The sequence below is a fragment of the Capsicum annuum genome, chromosome 2 (genome assembly GCF_002878395.1).
Source record: "Capsicum annuum cultivar UCD-10X-F1 chromosome 2, UCD10Xv1.1, whole genome shotgun sequence".
Classification (NCBI taxonomy): Eukaryota; Viridiplantae; Streptophyta; class Magnoliopsida; order Solanales; family Solanaceae; genus Capsicum; species Capsicum annuum.
In genome coordinates this window covers 122,985,362-123,000,184 of record NC_061112.1, presented here as the reverse complement: position 1 = coordinate 123,000,184, position 14,823 = coordinate 122,985,362, and the positions used below count along the sequence as shown (strand labels likewise).

Below are 14,823 nucleotides of genomic sequence, written 5' to 3'. Positions count from 1 at the left end.
TTCTTCTAAACATAAAGAAAATAATTTTACATACTAAAAATATATGTATCCAACAACAATGAGTTTAAAAAAAAGCATAAATACATCTTTTAAACAAAGATTGAAACTTCATCCAAAATAATCAAAGAATAAAGTCAAAAAAGGCACATACAACTATTGCTAGCTCATTTTTATATCATGAATATGAAAATAATTAGAATATCGATACCACAACGTCCTAGGGCCTTCAAGGCCATCTACAACATGCAATCCCAACAAATAAAATTATATCTACGAACTATGAAGAAGAAAAAAAGATGAAGAGAAAAAACGATAATAAAAACTAAAATAATAAAAAAAAGAAAAGAAAAAAGAAGGTGTGTTTACCTTTTGGGAGGCAGCAAAACGAGACTACGAGCTTCATTGGAATCAACCACCACTGAAAAACGTCACCGGCAACTCAAAAATTTTGATTAGCTGATCAACTTTATAAACAAAAATTTTTACTAAATAAGAATAATTATTTTTGCTCAAAGAATTTTTTCACCTTTCTAACCTTTTTTTCTTCCTTCTCCCCTCCTCTCTCTACCAAAGTAGTGGTAGTATTTATAGGAGAGAATGGGGTATTATATTCCCTTTTTCACCAATGTGGGAGAAAAGTATTTTATAGGAAAGGATAGAGTTTTATTTCTTGTCATCTACCAATGTGTGAGAAAAAGCATTAAGGGGGGTTTTTGAAATATAAAAATTAAAGATAAGGTGGGGTGGAAGATAATGTGGGGGAAAATAGTACAATCTTTGAATTTCAAAATTGAAAAAGGACAAAGTTGGGGAGAATAGTACAATTTGAATTTATTTTTTGGTGGGAATTGGGTAAAAGTTAGGAGAGTTCTTGAGAATTTGGAGGTTATTTAAAATATAACCCCAATTGGAATTTAAAATTTAGCCATATTTATTTATTTTGACCAAATTAAAAATTAATTGACGAATTGCATTGCAATTATGACCAATTTTCAATTATGGTCAAATCTAATAGATTGACTAAATTAAATTAAAATTCGATACGAATTAATACCTTTTTTTTTATCCCGAGCTTCTTGATTTAATAAAATGAATGCATATTTATCCAAATAAATTATATTTGAGAATAAATTATATTTAAATTAAGATTTTAATTATTTGAATTTATTTTCAAGATAAGCTTTAATCAAATCTGATATTTTGTAAAATAAATATTTAAGTAACAAATTATATAATCTCGTATAACTGAACACGATATATATAATCGCTACTTAAAATGACAAAATCACGTACGAAAAATATTTTAAGATTTTTTTTTATTTGGATGAAATAATTATTTTGGTTTATTAAAAACTGAAGAAACACAAGATTAAATTTAGTCGTGGAGGGCAAAAATTAGGTGTCAACAACAGCAACAACACGTCAAACAGTGCTCACAAACAAGCTACATAACCATCAAGAATATCAACCATACTGTAAACATCCACAGAATCACAAATATGTACACACATACTATGGGACTTATTTTTGCCCAATTAGTCATGACCTGCAGGGAACAATCTATGTTCATGTATTGTATCGGCGTGGTACCCAATCCAACATATATATATATCCGTACCTGCGTGGTACCCGATCCAACATATACATATCCGTATCAGCGTGGTACCCGATCCAACATATACATATCCGTACCGGCGTGATACCCGATCCAACATAAACAAGTAATATCAATATCAAATTTACACTACCTCACAACTGACAATACAATGTACCAAGTTTACAAGTACACTTAAAGTCATAAGACAATTACATCAAGTAAATTTTCAATAATCATTTATACAGGCCTCAACAAGCTAAACATCATCAATTTCAAGCATATCTGAATATCATTCAACAAGTATCCAATTTAGGAGTATACACTCAATTAAATCGAGTCTAAACTCTAATTAAACTATAACCTACCTCACTCAAAGAATCCAAATATCTCTAGTCCACAAGTGCCTTGCCCTTTCTCAAATTTCTGAAATGTTCAAAATCCGTTCAAATATATGTTCCCCATAAGAATACGAATCTAATAACACCCATTTTATAAACTCTTATTCTAAAAATCTGAGGCCTAAAACCTAAATATCATATTACAATTAATAACTACGTGATAATTTTTCAAAACCTGAAACTTAAGACGGAAAAGAAGTGACATTGCTAAATTATCCATCAAGTTTATGCGAGACTGCTACAGTAATTAAGTACCGTAGCAGCCATCTATTCACTACTAAAATCATGATTTTTGCCCAATTAAACTCACTGCACACGTGCACTAGCCATTTAAAATACACATATCAACTTAGAAATAGAATATGGAAGAAATAAATTGTGGATTTTGACCCATTAAATTAATAATTACACTAATTATCTACAAATATTCCAAGTTTTTGTTGGGTTCAATATGGATGAAAAAGGTGTGAATGAAAAATGGAGGGACACAATCTTTGAAGAAAAGACACATTGTTTTGAAAAAAGGAGTGACTATTCAGATAGTTCTGTATTTTCAGAAAAAGACACAATGTTTCGAATAAACAGACTTGACTCTTCCAAAAGGATACACCTTTTCAGATGAACAATTGCCACCTTTGGGAAGGGGCACTTGATGGCTATATAAACCTGCATTTATCCACAGGTTTAGAAATGGAAAATTTTCTGAAATAAAAACTCTTCTTGTCTTCAAAACATTTTTTGTGATCAATCAAATCGTTGAGTGAGTTCGACGAATCCAATTATTTGAGGTACCACTATAGTTGGATTGAAAGTCATTTTATCCTGAGAGGAAGATTCCAAAACCTCGGGTACATGAGGGGAATTATTCCTTAAGGACACTCCGTGAAGTCGGGAGACTTGGCTTTATATTTCTGTTTCATCTTAATTTCTGAAAAAATAAAACATACTTCTTAGAAAGATCACTTTGATCTTGTGTTGAGGGTGTTTTTGTACTTCATAGTGTTCTTGTTTTAAACTTGAACTAGTGTTGTAGTTGTTGTGCCTAAATACAGATTCTTGTTCTCGAAAGCACCATAAAATAACAGTTTTTAACATATCCTGAAAATTTATTGAAGCCCCATAGAAATAAATCACATATGTAAATTGACTAAAAAGTACATTCCGGGTCCATTATTGAAAATACTACCACACTAATTCGAGGTCGTCTTGATCAAAAATTGACTATTATCGAATTTAACTTTTCAAGACTCAATTATCCCGTTAATGACTTAAATTACTTTCGAATACCTCAAGAATTGATATTACTCATTTCGTGAGTCATAATCCACGTACACAAACTACGGAGAACGCTAAAATAGAAAAGATGAGAAAAATTCACAAACAATCGAAAAGTTAGTTACAATATAATAATTGGTTGATATGATTTAACATCTTTAGCTTATCGGATCATATATATATATTATAGGTGTAATCACTTCAATGTATAGTGTGAGCTTGACAGCAACTGCTTATCTCACACTTTTATATATGTTGTTGTTTTTTATACATACGCAGTGATTTTGTTTGTTATAATATATATTGCATGATATATTAGAACATTATGCAGTGATTTTGGTTTGTTACAAGTATAATAAGCTGGGTCTAGTGTATGTTTTTTTTTTACTCTTTAGAAAATTCTTTCATCTTTAGGTTTAGCAAATCCAATGCATAACTTTGTACCAGTTGACTCCTAATATATTATTTTTTTCTATTTGTACGTAAGCTTTACAATTTGTATGGTCCATAGGCGTGCAATTCAAATGAAATTAAAAAAAAATAATCCTTTTAGTTGGTTAACCAACTAGTCCAATTTTTTAGAAACATGAATAAGCACATTCAAAAAAAAAAAAGAAGTTTGAATAACCTTCACTATTACAATTATGACAAAATTTTATTTAGCCAGCTTGAATTTTAAAAATAAACACGCCTTTGACAAAAGTATTAGAGAAAAAAGGAAGTCTATAGCGTATAGTTTACATTAGGAATTATCAACGTAATGATTTTAATCAAACATCCTTTGATTTCTACTATATAAGAAAATGACAATAAAAGTAAATAGTGTGCATATATATCGATTCATAAATTTTTTAACTTTCTTACCATTTATTTATTTTTTGGGTTAGTTAGATAAGCATCAAAAATTAAAATATATCTGTTACATCTCATGATTCATTTCTTTCTTTTTATGTTTTGCCATGATATTTGTTCAGTGTTTAGCTTTCAATCAAATTGCGCTTATGTTTTGGATTATTTTGTAAAGTTTATTTGTAAATTTAATTATTTTCTCTAGTAAAAAAAGTTACATGTGTTGGAGAGTTTTTTGTTAAATTAATTAGGGCATGTGACTAAAAATGGTATGACTTTAAAATTTTCAAAATAATATTTGATTTAGATTTACTTTTGACTTTCAATTGAGAGGAAAAAATGGTTCAATCTTCTTCTATTACTTTCTTTCGGCCCATAGAAGTAATAGAAAAATAATACTTTGACATGTTTTGAATTGGTATGAAGTTTAAAAAAATAATTCTTTTTAAAAATTTTATAATCTTAAATTAAAATTATATTAAATTTATATCTTTTAATTTTATGATCTTAAATATGTTATATAGTAAATTTTAATTAAAGAAATGTAAAAAAAGAAAGAATTATTTTTAAAAAAATAGATTTAAAAGAAAAATAAGTTAAATAAATTAAAACCAATGGAATATTGGAGTAATTTTCTCTTTTTTGACTTGAAAGAAAAAAAGAGTGGGAGAAACTTCCTTTAGATTGAAAAGAACAATAAAAAAACAAAAGAATATTTATCCTTCCCTTTACTTGCAAAAAAGAAGTCAATGGTTTCATTTTTTCTTTTATAAGTGGGGTAAAACAGGAAAAAAGATAAAAGCTCCCCTTGTTTTACCATAAAAGCAAAGCGCTAAAGAAAGAAAATGGAAAACCTATTTACATGAGTTGCAATGGAATGATTGAGATTCTTCAATTTAATTTTTAACTAAATATTTTGGGTTTGAGCTCGGATATAAAAGATTCTATTAGAAGAGTGTTTTTAAAAATGGATCATGTAATACCTAAATTCAAATATACTGAATTTTAGTGTAAATGTTAGATAACTTCAAAAAATCAAATAAAAAAGAAAAGAAAATGAAAGATCCGTTAATACGAGTTATAGTGGGATGATTGAGATTTTTTCATTGTTAATTAGATATGATTGTGACCTACCAATTACCGACTCGAAGCAATCAAGCTCAGAAAACACTACTGGGTGGTGGCTTATTGTCCTCCATTATCTAGCCGAAATGATAGTAAAGTAAAGACGTGTTCTTCTTATATATAATTTAGAATCGCTTTTAACAGTATAAGGTACAAAAACTCATGTCGATTTTCTTAATACCCTGTTACCTTAAACGATAGATTGATTCGACTACCTTCAACCTGAGCAGGCAATTAATCCCTCTACGGTATGAATTCGAGCTTAAGTAAGGAAAAAACTCTGTTGGAGGAGTCATTCTCAAATATGGCTTCCGCAATGCTCAAATTCAGATCAATTGAGTTTCAATGCGGCTCCGGGACAAATTTAGGAAACCAAATAAAAAGAAAATAAAATGAAAGATCTGTTAACTTGAGGTATAGTGGGATGATTGAGATTTTTTTCTTGTTAATTAGATATGATTGTGACCCACTGGTTACTGGCTCGGAGCAATCAAGCTCACAGAGCACTACTGGATGGTGGCTTATCGTCGTCCATTATCTAACGAAAAAGAGAGTGAAGTAAAGACGTTTTCTTCTTATATGTAATTTAGAATAGCTTTTAACAGTATAAGGTACGAAACTCCATGTCGATTTCCTTAATACCCCGTTACCTTGAACGATAGATTGATTCGACTTCCTTTAACCTGGGCAGGCAATTAATCCCTCTACCACACGAGTTCGAGCTCAAGTAAGGAAAAAACTCCGTCGGAGGAATCATTCTCAAATATGGCTTCCGCAATACTCAAATTCAGATCAGTCGAGTTTCAATGCGGCTCGGGGACAAATTTAGGAAAGCAAATAAAAAAGAAAAGAAAAAGGAAGACTGGTCAACCGGGGAATCTCCAAAGCAGCACAAACCAACGCGTTTTTCATTGCCATTATTGCAGTACAAATGAACAAACAAACAAACAAACACCAACTAACAAAGTCCAAAGTCTAACCTCTGACTCACCAAACAACAGCAACATTCAAAACATCCAACAAAAAACCCATTGAACAAAAAATCATAAAGTTTCGATCTTTATTAGTTCTTGATAATTCTTGCAATTGGAATGAAGGACAAATCGTCATCAATCAGTTGTGTTTCTTGCCAATGAACAATCTTTATATGGAGAATCCAAACCCCAACAAGTGTTTAGCCTCAGAAGCTTTGATTACTACTCTCAGTAACTCAATTCAAGCCCTAGGTAGGGGATTTGATGTCACTTCTGATATTAGGCTTCTGTACTGTAAAGGGGCACCAGGGTCTCGTTTAGTTCATCTTGATGAGGAAAATCTTGTGGATCTTTTGCACCCAGATGGGGTTGTTTTGCTTCCAAATGTTACTGTGGATATCGAATGTTCACAAGAGGAGAGAAACATTGAGGCTACACCTGTTTGTACCTTCCATGAGGTTAGCTTAGTTTCTTGGTATCATTTATGGGCAGCTCATGTTTGTTTTGTTTTTGGTTAATCAATTTTTTATTAGGTTACATTTGCGTATGTTGCTGTTGGTGGTGGTTTTTGAATTTCTTAAATTTGTTTAGTACTCCCTTCAGTTCAATTTATTTGTCTGATTTTGACTTGACATGGAGTTTAAGAAAGTGAAGAAGACTTTTGAATCTTGTAGTCATGAACTAAAGATATGCCCTTTAGTCTCGTGTCGTAAACATGTCATGTGGAAAGTTGGAATTAAAGAATTGCCAAAAAGGGCAAAAGGGAAGTAAGACAAATAAATTGAAACAGAGGGAGAGGGAGTATCTAATTGTTTCTGGATTGTTAACTAGATAGTTGTCGCGATAAAGGTTGGTTTATTAGTTTCTTGTTTTGGTGTAGTTTTGTAATGAAGGTCAAGTCAAGATAAACAATTTGAGTTTAGGCTTAATGGAGAGTTGGATTACTAGATCACAGTGCTTGCGCGCGCGCTGCTGTGATTTAGTGTGCATAAATTACTCGACGGTTATTTTATGCTTCCTCTAATCTATATTCAATTGGATAATTCCTTTGTTCAGTAGCGGAGTTAGGATTTGCATTGAGGGGGTTCAAAGTATGAAGAAGTAAATGCACAAATAAGTCAATGGGACTCGACATCTACTATATATACATAAAAGATAATTTTAACCATGTATATATTGTGTAATTTTCTGCCGAAGGCGATTTTAACCATTCATCTGCTATTTGAATTGTGGAACTTTACCTAGTTACACATGCACATTATATAGTAAGATATAAAGCACTTGGTTCAAATCTTGAACTCGTGAAAGAATCACTGAAACAGACGTCTTTGACGTTTTACAGATATCGTTGATAAAAACATGAACTATTGATGAGAGGTGAATACCCGTCCACCAGCTAGCTTAAGATGCATTTGGTTAGATAGAACATTATGGTGTAAGAAGTTAGGAGGCAGTGACGGCTGACAACAATTATGCTACTTATATTGCATGTTTAAAATTGGCTATAGCAACTAATTAAAAACTTGGTTAAACTTAGTGGAACAAATGCTTACTGTAGAGGTTTTATATAATATGGATAGCAGTCAGACGGACAGACCACTTGCTAATTACTATATGTTAGTGAAAGGAAAAAAATTGGACTTAAGTAGAAAATCTGGGTTCTCACAATGGAAAGTTTTGGCTGTGTGAAAACAATGAATGGTTTTGTGATATATTGAGCAATCAAATACTGGTCACAAGCTGGCTTATGATGTGCTGAGTAGATAGGATTATGAGGTGCCAAATGTTTAGTGACAATGGTGACAAAAACTGTCCTAGTTATCTCACCAGCCTAATAGAACTAAGGTCAACTAATTAAATATTTGAGAAAAAATGTTAACATAAATCAGGTGCGGGCCTTGTCTCATAAGATACACCCGTCGAATAGACAAACTATTAATAAGCGTATGAAAGTGAATGAAACAAAGCGCACACCTAGAAATTTTTGCATCCTGCCTTAAGGGGTTTGGTTCTGTAAATGTAAGTTAAGTAGCTTCATGAATACGTGTTCCAAGAAGTGATAGATAAAAAAGTTCTGCAACCCTTCTAGTCAAGTTATTCACAGGGATGGAGAAATGATAACCAAATTCCTATTAGAGTAGCTATTCCAGCAATCCAACTGTAAAATTACGGTCCTGGTAGTTAGCCACTTATTTGACGACCCCATTTTGGTGTCTATTTTCCTGGCTTGGTTAAGTGAATTGTCAGTATTACTCAAAATGCTGATTTTGTTGGGTTGACCCCGAGCACGACTTGGAGGGTCTCTACTTGTTTATACTGATAAATATTGATGACAGATGGTTTCTACAGTAATCTCCAATGTCCACTCAAGGACATAAAACTTCAATGAACTTGAAAGAATTTAAGAAATAGCCTATATGGAATGTATGACGGGTTTATTTATGTCAAGGGTCATCAATATGTAACTGCACAAAACATCATCTTGCCACTCATGTAGAAATTTTTGAAAATGCACGGAATATGGCTTAGCAAATAGATTTTGGTTTCCAAGTGGCAGTTTTTGCTGCTTCGGTATGATAACATGTGATGATCGTAGATTTGAGACTTCAACCTGTGCGAGGGTAGGGGCGGATGTAGCCAAGTGGATCAAGGCAGTGGATTGTGAATCCACCACGCGTGGGTTCAATCTTGTCAGGATCAGTATGCATTCTTCCTAAACCGTAAACACTATCTTTCATCAAAGATTCTGTTTTGGTTCTTCTTGCATGATCATTTTCTGAGGTTATGCTTTCCTGTTGCCAAATTTATATACTGATAGAAGGGGAGGTTTAATCAAAGTGCATGCAGAAGGGACTCACCAACTATGAGAACTGAATGAGTTTACAAACCCAACAGTGATGACCCTCCCCTCTAAAATAGGCGGTCTTTTTTGCCTTCTTTCCTGGATACCAACCTACCTTCTGTTTTCTTATTAGGCATTATCCATCTCATTATCTATGTCCCTTCTCCGGGAGAACTTGCTGGAAACGTTTACACTTTACTCCTGTCTCTTTAATTATGTAATTAAATTGCCTAGTGCTTGAATTTCCAGATGGCAAAATACTTCAATGCAAGCTCCAATATATTTGGAGATGTCCCACTTGGGAGCTTTAACTCGATGTTTAACTTCACTGGTTCATGGCAACATGACGAGGCAGCTACTAAATCCCTTGCCATGATTGGACACGTTATCCCACTCTTTACAGTGAGATTAGTAAATACGGATTTACTTCTGCGGGATGAAATCAAGCGTGCTGTTCCATACTCCTGGGATCCTGCATCGCTGGCAAGGTGAAGTATCTGACATCAGCCTATGTTTCAATATTTTGGTTTTTAATGGTAGTGTATCATTTTCTTTTGATATCAATGTATTATCGCAATCAGATTTCTTTCTAAAGGTCAGGAAAGAATATAAGCAGTTGCGGTATCTCTGCATTTCTACTAGGGGTGTTCACGGTTTGGTTAAAAACCAAACCAAACTGATTAAAAAAACCGACATTTGGTTAGGTTTGGTTTGGTTTACTCTAAAATAACCAAACCGAATCGATATTTGTTACATTTTAAATTTTAATCATGAATAACTTTAGCTGTAGCACTTTCAGTCATATGTCTCCAACTAGTTGACATATCTTATGAGATTCTAAATGATTTTCACACTTTGAATGACAAATGATACTAATTATGAAAATAATATCGTGTTGTCTATGGAAATTTACAGTTGAGTTTCATTAGACTATAGATAATCACTAGGTTTGAACTTTCTTTCTAGTCCTTATCGAGCAAGAAATTTATGTGTTTACCTTTGAGGGGTTTATAATGTTGTTCCCTTATATGTAGTTTCTAATTTTTTTAGAAGCATTCATATGGTGTTGTTCATGGCTTTGCCTAAGTATAACACTGAGTTGACATCTTAGTTTGATGGTTGAGGCATAACACTCGGTTGACATCTCATATGTTGGATTGGATTTGTTTTTTTTTTAATTTCTAACTTTTACCATTAGCTAAAGTTATAAACCGAAAAACCGAACCAAACTGAACTAAACCGACATTTATTTTTTTGTTTGGTTTGGTTTGTTTTTAGTAATTTAAAAACCGACTAAGTTGGTTTGGTTATGCTTTTGACCGATAACCGACTCAAACCGACCCATGAACACCCCTAATTTCAACTGTTGCATCTTTTACTTTTCTAAAATTGCATGAACTTGAGGAGGGGGTGACCTATAACAATTTATAGGTGCCCGTGCTCCAGTACCATTGATATTCTTGTGCGCCAAATTGTAGTTCCTTTAGATTCTTACTGTTGTTAACCTTAATAGCTATGTATAGCTAGAAGAATTTTTCTTTGTGAATTCAAGCTTCTTATGCTGTGAATTTATGTATTAGAAATTGTCGATGTACAATATGCCCAAAATGTGCTGAACTCTGATTTTCTGCTCTTGAAGCATACCTGCTTATTGATATCTGTATGAGAAACAGCTTCACTGATCCAAGGAAAAATTTAAAACATTAATTCAATTGCTTTGGCCAATCCTTCGCTGTTTCTGATATTGATGTTCTTCTTTCAGCTTTATTGAAAACTATGGCACCCATATTGTCACCTCCGCAACGATAGGTGGTAGAGATGTAGTTTATATCAAACAACACCAGTCATCTCCTTTGTTAGCTTCAGACATTGAAAACTATGTGAAAGATATTGGAGATCAGAGGTTCTCTGATTCAAAGAATCTCTCAAGTGCCGGACCTTTAAGATATAAGGACAAGGTTAGCACATCTTATGTCTCAAATGGTGGGATTTTGGATACAATAGTGTTTAACTAACTTCTTGAAATCTGTTTCTTCAACGTACTCCCTTATTCTGTAAAATGAACATTCAAAATTATTGGAATTATCCTACTGCAGGATGTTACAGTTATTTTTCGCAGAAGAGGAGGTGATGACCTGGAGCAGAGTCATGACAAGTGGGCAAGCACTGTAGAAACATCTCCAGATGTGATCAACATGACATTTACTCCCATTGTTTCATTTCTTGAAGGGGTGCCTGGAATAAAGTACCTGAGCCGCGCGATTGAGCTATACTTAGAATGTGAGCATGTATCCTATTACTATTCATTCCTCTTTGCTTGCATGCATATTTTGATTCATTCTCTATTGGTCTACTTTTCTAAATCAAATGAGAACTCCAAGAAAATAGTTAATAGTGGTAATCCAGAATGATTGTACTGTAGTTCTTGAGGGTTACTCTTTCGTCTTCAGACTCATCTCAAGTAGTACTTCCTCTGACTCAGAGAGCATGACAGGGTCTGAAACACTAGGGTCAAAGCATCTATTTATTTTTGTGTGAAACAGATGTTACGTATTTAGAAACTGTACAAAGTATTCACAGATGTCATAGTTGAAAATATTTGAAAATGTTTGAAAAGATCTGTTTGGATCCCAAAAACTGATATTGTTCTATAAAATGGGAAAAAGGAGTAGCAGAAAAGCCGTACTCCAAGTATTTTATGTTCCTTAGAGCAAAAGATTTCACAGCTGTCTGAGTTGACGGGACTTCAGGGTCCGTCATCCTTAGGAAATCCCTGTATCTGGGTGGATAGGTGTTGGAAACTGAATAATCATCATGTGAATAATTTCCATGCCTGTGTGGGCTTTAGAGAATTCCCTAGTTGTGTTCTGAATATGAGTCAAACTTCTCAAAACATGTCTTTGTTGTCTGATATATTTCATTATAATTTTTCCAGACAAGCCACCAATAGAAGATTTACAGTATTTCTTAGATTTCCAAATAGCTCGTGCGTGGGCTCCGGAGCAAAATAACCTTCAAAGAAAGGAGCCTGTATGTTCATCTCTACAATTCAGTTTGATGGGTCCTAAGCTCTATATTAGCCCAGATCAGGTATTCTTCATACTTTTGTCCAGATTTCTGAACATTCTACGGGTGAAATATTTGACATTGAATTGCTGTCCAATGCAAACTGTGATCATATTCACAGGGAAGTCTATCCAATGTAATACATCTACCAGAAACAATATGGAAAGAAAAACAAGTTAGATATTGTTTGCTGTTTTTACCTTTATCCTAAAATTTGGTAAATTCATAGTATAATCAATTCCCACAGCATCCAACATCAAGGAGATCTCAGGAAACGAAGTTACTTGAATGGATACAAAAATTGAATATACTCGCGCATACATGTGTTTGACCAACTTTCCCTGGTCATTCATGAGCAATATTTAAAGCAATTTTTAGCATAGTGAAACCGCCGACATGATCAAAGCAAGTCATGGTCAAGCCTCACATCTAAGATACCTTGCCTGGAATGCCCTCCACACTTCATTTACCTTGTAACATCGTTGAAACAGTTTGTTTCCCATTCGTAAATAATGGATAAATAGGCAGACTGCTGTTCTGATGATCCCTAAAATTGTCTTTATAAGAGAGCAACATAGTAGTATGACGTAGAATTTTTATGTCACAACATGAGCTGGATCTAAGCATCACATGAAGGAGCTTATGAGTTAAAAAAATAAGAAGCTACAAAGACATTGCGCTTCCAGCCATAATATTGTAGACTTGGAAATATAAATGCATGGGAATAGCTAGCTGATCTACGAGGTTAGTATGACGTAGAATTTTTATGTCACAACATGAGCTGGATCTAAGCATAACATGAAGGAGCTTATGAGGTAACACAAATAAGAAACTACAACAACATTGCGCTTCCAGCCATAAATATTGTAAACTTGGAAATATAAAATGCATGGGAATAGTGATCTACTAGGTTGATGGATGCTTATCATTCTGCAAATCTTGTCTAGATAAATGTTGATCAATATCAACTTGTTGCAAATTCATATATCACCTTTTTGCTAAAATCACAGCGCGACTTTTTCAGGTGACAGTGGGTCGTAAGCCAGTGACGGGGCTTAGGCTCATCCTAGAAGGTAACAAGCAGAACCGTCTTTCAGTCCATTTGCAGCACCTCGTTTCCCTTCCCAAGATCCTTCAGCCCCACTGGGACGCCCACATGGCTATAGGTGCACCAAAATGGAAAGGTCCTGAGGAGCAGGATAGCAGATGGTTTGAGCCGATAAAGTGGAAAAATTTCTCTCATGTCAGCACAACACCAATTGAACATACTGAGACTTCCATTGGAGATCTCTCCGGTGTTCACATTGTGACGGGGGCTCAGCTTGGTGTCTGGGATTTCGGTGCCAAGAGTGTGCTGCATCTCAAACTCCTCTTTTCCAAGGTACCTGGCTGTACGATACGAAGATCGGTCTGGGATCACAGTCCATCAAACCTATCAGCAGTACAAAGGATTGATGGTTCTTCAACATCACTCATGAACGAAAACAAGAAAGGCGATACTTCCAGCCAAATGGGGAAACTGGCAAAGATTGTAGACATGACAGAAATGTCAAAAGGACCACAAGATGCACCAGGGCATTGGTTAGTAACAGGAGCTAAACTTGGGGTTGATAAAGGAAAAATTGTGCTAAGAGTGAAGTACTCCCTGTTGAATTACTAATGAGATTTGTTGTATGTGAGGTCAAAAGCATTCTTTCTTACTAATGAGATTTGTTGTATGTGAGGTCAAAAGCATTCTTTCTTTGGATAGTCTTAGATATCATGTTATTCTTCTGTAAATTCTGATAGCATTGATCATTCATTTTTGTTCTAGCCAACCAGATCAGTGTACTTCTCTTTGGGTGTATGCTATGTAAAATTTCCATGATTACATGCATGTTCAATTTTTTCACCTTTTCATTTTCCTAAATCCAATAACTTTGATTTTGATGATTTTTATTTGTTAGATAACTTGTGGTGAAATTGACTTTTCCTTTTCGATAATTCAAGTAGATCTAGGATTGGATTAATCACACAATCAATGTGTGGAAATTTAATTAATCGACTTCTAAGATAGGATTTTTGTGTTTTAATTTATGTGACATATTTTATTTTTTAATAATTTGTATAAATTAAAGTGAAGGTCATCTTTTTATAATTAAAGAACCGATATAACATGTAGTGATGATCTCAAATTTGAGCCGTAGATATGAAAAAATCCCTTAAATAGAAAGCATTTTCATTCAATGGTCGATGCACAATATAAATTTGAATTAATCAAGTTTTAATATACGGAAAAGGCTTAAAAATACCCCTGAACTGTCCGAAATAGCTCAAAAATGCCCTTCGTTAGATTTTTGGCTCAAAAATACCTCTCCGTTAAGTATTTGGTTCAAAAATACCCCTCCCTCTAACGGAATTCAGAAAAGGATCAAAAATACCCCTGAATTATCTGAAATGGGTCAAAAATACCCCTCTGTTAAATATTTGGCTTAAAAATACCCTCCTTAACGAAATTAAATTATTTAGATTATTTCGTTAATTTATATAAAGTTCATCAGTTAATTTATATTTCGTTAATTTCATTAAGTGAAAATTTATATTTCGTTAATTTCTTTAAAGTTTAAAAAGATGTAAAGTGAAAATACCATTTTAGAATAAATGTACGTTTATTTTTCAAATCAAATTCAATCAATTTATATTATAATTCAAATACTT

At 33.5% G+C, this 14,823-nt stretch overlaps 1 protein-coding gene across 1 annotated transcript; it reads left to right on the top strand.

The window, feature by feature from the left end:
* Positions 1–6,043: 6,043 nt before the first annotated feature.
* On the top strand, positions 6,044–14,017 carry LOC107859228 (MACPF domain-containing protein CAD1). The gene is made up of 6 exons (XM_047406797.1): positions 6,044–6,676; positions 9,310–9,548; positions 10,823–11,018; positions 11,157–11,340; positions 11,996–12,150; positions 13,151–14,017. The coding sequence occupies exons 1-6, from the start codon at positions 6,377–6,379 to the stop codon at positions 13,784–13,786; spliced, it is 1,710 nt and encodes a 569-aa protein (XP_047262753.1). The 5' UTR covers positions 6,044–6,376; the 3' UTR covers positions 13,787–14,017.
* The last annotated feature ends 806 nt before the right edge of the window (positions 14,018–14,823 follow it).